Consider the following 2,799-nt stretch of genomic DNA (forward strand, 5'->3'; position numbering starts at 1 on the left):
CGCGCGCCCCGGTCTGTTGCCCGCTGAGTGAGTTTTTTTGGGGTGTGTGTGTGTGTGTGTGTGTGTGTGTGTGTGTGTGTGTTTGCGAGAGGAGAGAGAGAAGGGGAAGAGACAGAGAAGGGATTCATCGTTCTGCGAAGTGATGCTTGGGGTTTCCCTTTCCTTTTTGTGGTTGGGTATGGACTGGGACCGAGGAGCTGCGCCTCCTCGCCTGGTGCGGTTCATTTCGGAGCTGTCTCCTCTTTCCTTCACAGGCGGGATAATAGTGAAGTGGACGATGGTAGAACTGTCCTAAATCTGAACCCACGTAGTGGGCAGTACAGGGGCGGGAATGGGGCCGCGGTGTCAATAGCCAGGGCTCTAAGCAGAGGGATTTTCCTGGGCTCTAAAAAGTAAACGGGGTAATACTCTCTACTGAGGAAAAGTAAACCGGTTGAAAGGAAGAGGAGGGAGGAAGAGAAGGCAGAGGGAGGGAGAGAGAATGGGAGGGGTGGAGTGGAGGGAGGAAGAGAGAAAAGAAAGAAGGGGAGGGAGAGGAGCGAGCAGGAGAGGGAGAAAGAACATAACAGGTATTCCTGTCTGCCTAAATTTTCTGCTCAAAAACACAAGCGAACCCTCAGCTTGGTGGAAGGAACCTATTTAAGCCTGGACTAAGGTTGAACTTTAACAGAAATGGCAGTCAGGCCAGTCGAACGGGTTTCTGAAACATCCCGAAAGGTTTTCTGTTGCCCCTGGCTTTGCCTGGAAAGGATAAGTTTAGTGTAGTTGGAAATTGATGGCGTATATTTTAAATCGAGGTAAAAATCGCAGACTCTGTGAGCCCTAACGAGGAACGGGCTGCAGCAGGGGCGACAGCCCCCCTCTCGCCTCTGTCCACATTCAGTAAAAGCCTGCATACGTCACCATGAACAGTCGGGCCCACCGGTTTACTTTTCTCTCCCCTCCAAAGGATGAGCCAACGCCTTTTTATTTTGTTTTCTTAATCCGCACACAAAGCACCCAGGGCGGTCAGCTCTTCCCATTAGGAAAGTCCCTCTAGGCACAGGACACCCACTTTCTGTACCAGCCCCCCAGCACTGCTCTCCTCACCACCCTGTCCAGAGGAGCAGGAGCTGCTCTCTGCATGTCCCCGGATCCGTTCATTGAAGTTCTGCCTCTTTCCTGCTAAACTTTTTCCCCAGTCTGCCTCTGCCAGCCCCCTCGTCTGATTACATCTAGTAATTCTCCACTGAATGAACGTCATTTACAATAGTAGGGGAGCTCTGCGCTCGCTGCTGCTTCACGCTCCATTTGTCCTCCATTCTCCCTTTAAAGTACTCGTGTAATATTAATAGTCATGAATATCAATTATTATGAGGCGGTGTAGGCAAGCGGAGGGAGGAAGGGGCGCTGGAGCAGTCTGAGCCCAGCTTCGGGTGGAAGAGCACTGATTCCGGAGCCCCGACGAACCGCAGAAGAAACGCGGCCCAAAGACAGCAAGAGACAGATGAACAGCGCTGTCTGTGTGTGACGGGCAGTGCCAATCTGGGGGGGGGGGTACCTTTTTTTTTTTTTTTTTGATGGCTTGTCCGGGAAACACCTCAAGCTCAGTTCCCGTGTCCAGCTCGTTTCTCTGCTGGACTCCTTGATTTTTTTTTTTTAATCATTGTTTGATTTTGAGCAGTAACCAGGCTTTTTTTTCCAGATGTTAGTCCACACCTATTCATCCATGGTGAGTTTGGATTCACGTTGTACCAGAATTGCATGCTCCCTCCTCTCACTGTCTCTCTGTCTCTGCGTCTCTGTGCGTGTGTACCACTCTCTCTGTCTTCCTAAGCGTTTTTTGGCTTGGTAATTTAGCAGCATAATTGGACGAGGCTGCAGCTGCTTCTCTCTGCATTGTGTGTTCTTGGTCTGAGCTCCCTGAGTCAGCTGGGAGGGGGGCGGCCGAGCAGAAGAACTTTTTATTTGCTATTGCAGTTTGGAAATTTAGGTGACTCTTTCTGTAAAAAGAACCGTGGGGACTTTACCATGGCATTTCCACAGAGGAGAGGGAGAAACTTAGCCCCCTCCCCCCATGCACACACACCTCTCCCTACTTTCACTTAGTTTGCACTCCGGATAGGACCCAGAATATGGGTTGCCTGGGCTTTTCTTGTTTCCCCCTCCCAACTACAGGTCTTCCATTTTTACACCCTACAGTCTAATCATGTTAGAGGTAGAAAAAAACCACCTTCGAAACAACTCCTGCGAACCACAACTCAACTTAATTTAACATAGGCTTAAGATATGATTTCGAGTGAGATCTGTTTCAATCAAACGCTATTTAAGTTATTTAATTCCTCCTGGGGAGGCAGGGGTGGCTGGGAACTCAGAGCAGGCAGAGTCCTCAGAGCTCCTGGAATGATCAGGTTGTGTGGAAAGCTCCCGACCAGCCAGCTGCATTGCCAGAGAAGGCAGAAGGTGGTTTTTAAACAGAAGGAGTAGCAGAGAATAGTTTTATTTGTTGTGCTTTGGACCTCTGGAAGAGTTAAGGGGAACAGAGTTTGAAACACCCAGAAGAGCAAACATCATCTGTAAAAGTCCTACATTTTTTATTATGCCATTTCAAACCTCCCTCCATACACTCAGTGGTTTTATCCTCATCCATTTCGCCTGCTTTGCACTTCCAAAAGAAGGCACAGATGTCAGTTAAGGGGTGACTCCCCCATTTTCCCCCCAAAGCCTGGCGTTTGGAATTGCTGAAATCATGTGGCCCACTGAGTGCTCTTGAGGGCCTACGTTTTCAGACTCTCGCTTCCCCTTGTCCCGGGAAGAGCG

General features: G+C 49.7%; 1 protein-coding gene across 2 annotated transcripts in view; it reads left to right on the forward strand.

Annotated features, from left to right (window-relative positions):
* Positions 1–2,799, forward strand: part of TFAP2B (transcription factor AP-2 beta) — a 28,897-nt gene that overhangs the window by 1,444 nt on the left and 24,654 nt on the right. The window contains exon 2 of one of the 2 annotated variants that reach the window (XM_014588025.1): positions 1,685–1,711. The exons of the other annotated variant lie outside the window; for it this stretch is intronic. Coding sequence (XP_014443511.1) covers positions 1,685–1,711 — 27 coding nt within the window. The remainder of the gene's footprint in view (positions 1–1,684; positions 1,712–2,799) is intronic. 2 annotated transcript variants of the gene reach the window in all.

This window comes from Tupaia chinensis, unplaced genomic scaffold, assembly GCF_000334495.1.
Source record: "Tupaia chinensis unplaced genomic scaffold, TupChi_1.0 Scaffold000252_1, whole genome shotgun sequence".
Taxonomy (NCBI): domain Eukaryota; kingdom Metazoa; phylum Chordata; class Mammalia; order Scandentia; family Tupaiidae; genus Tupaia; species Tupaia belangeri.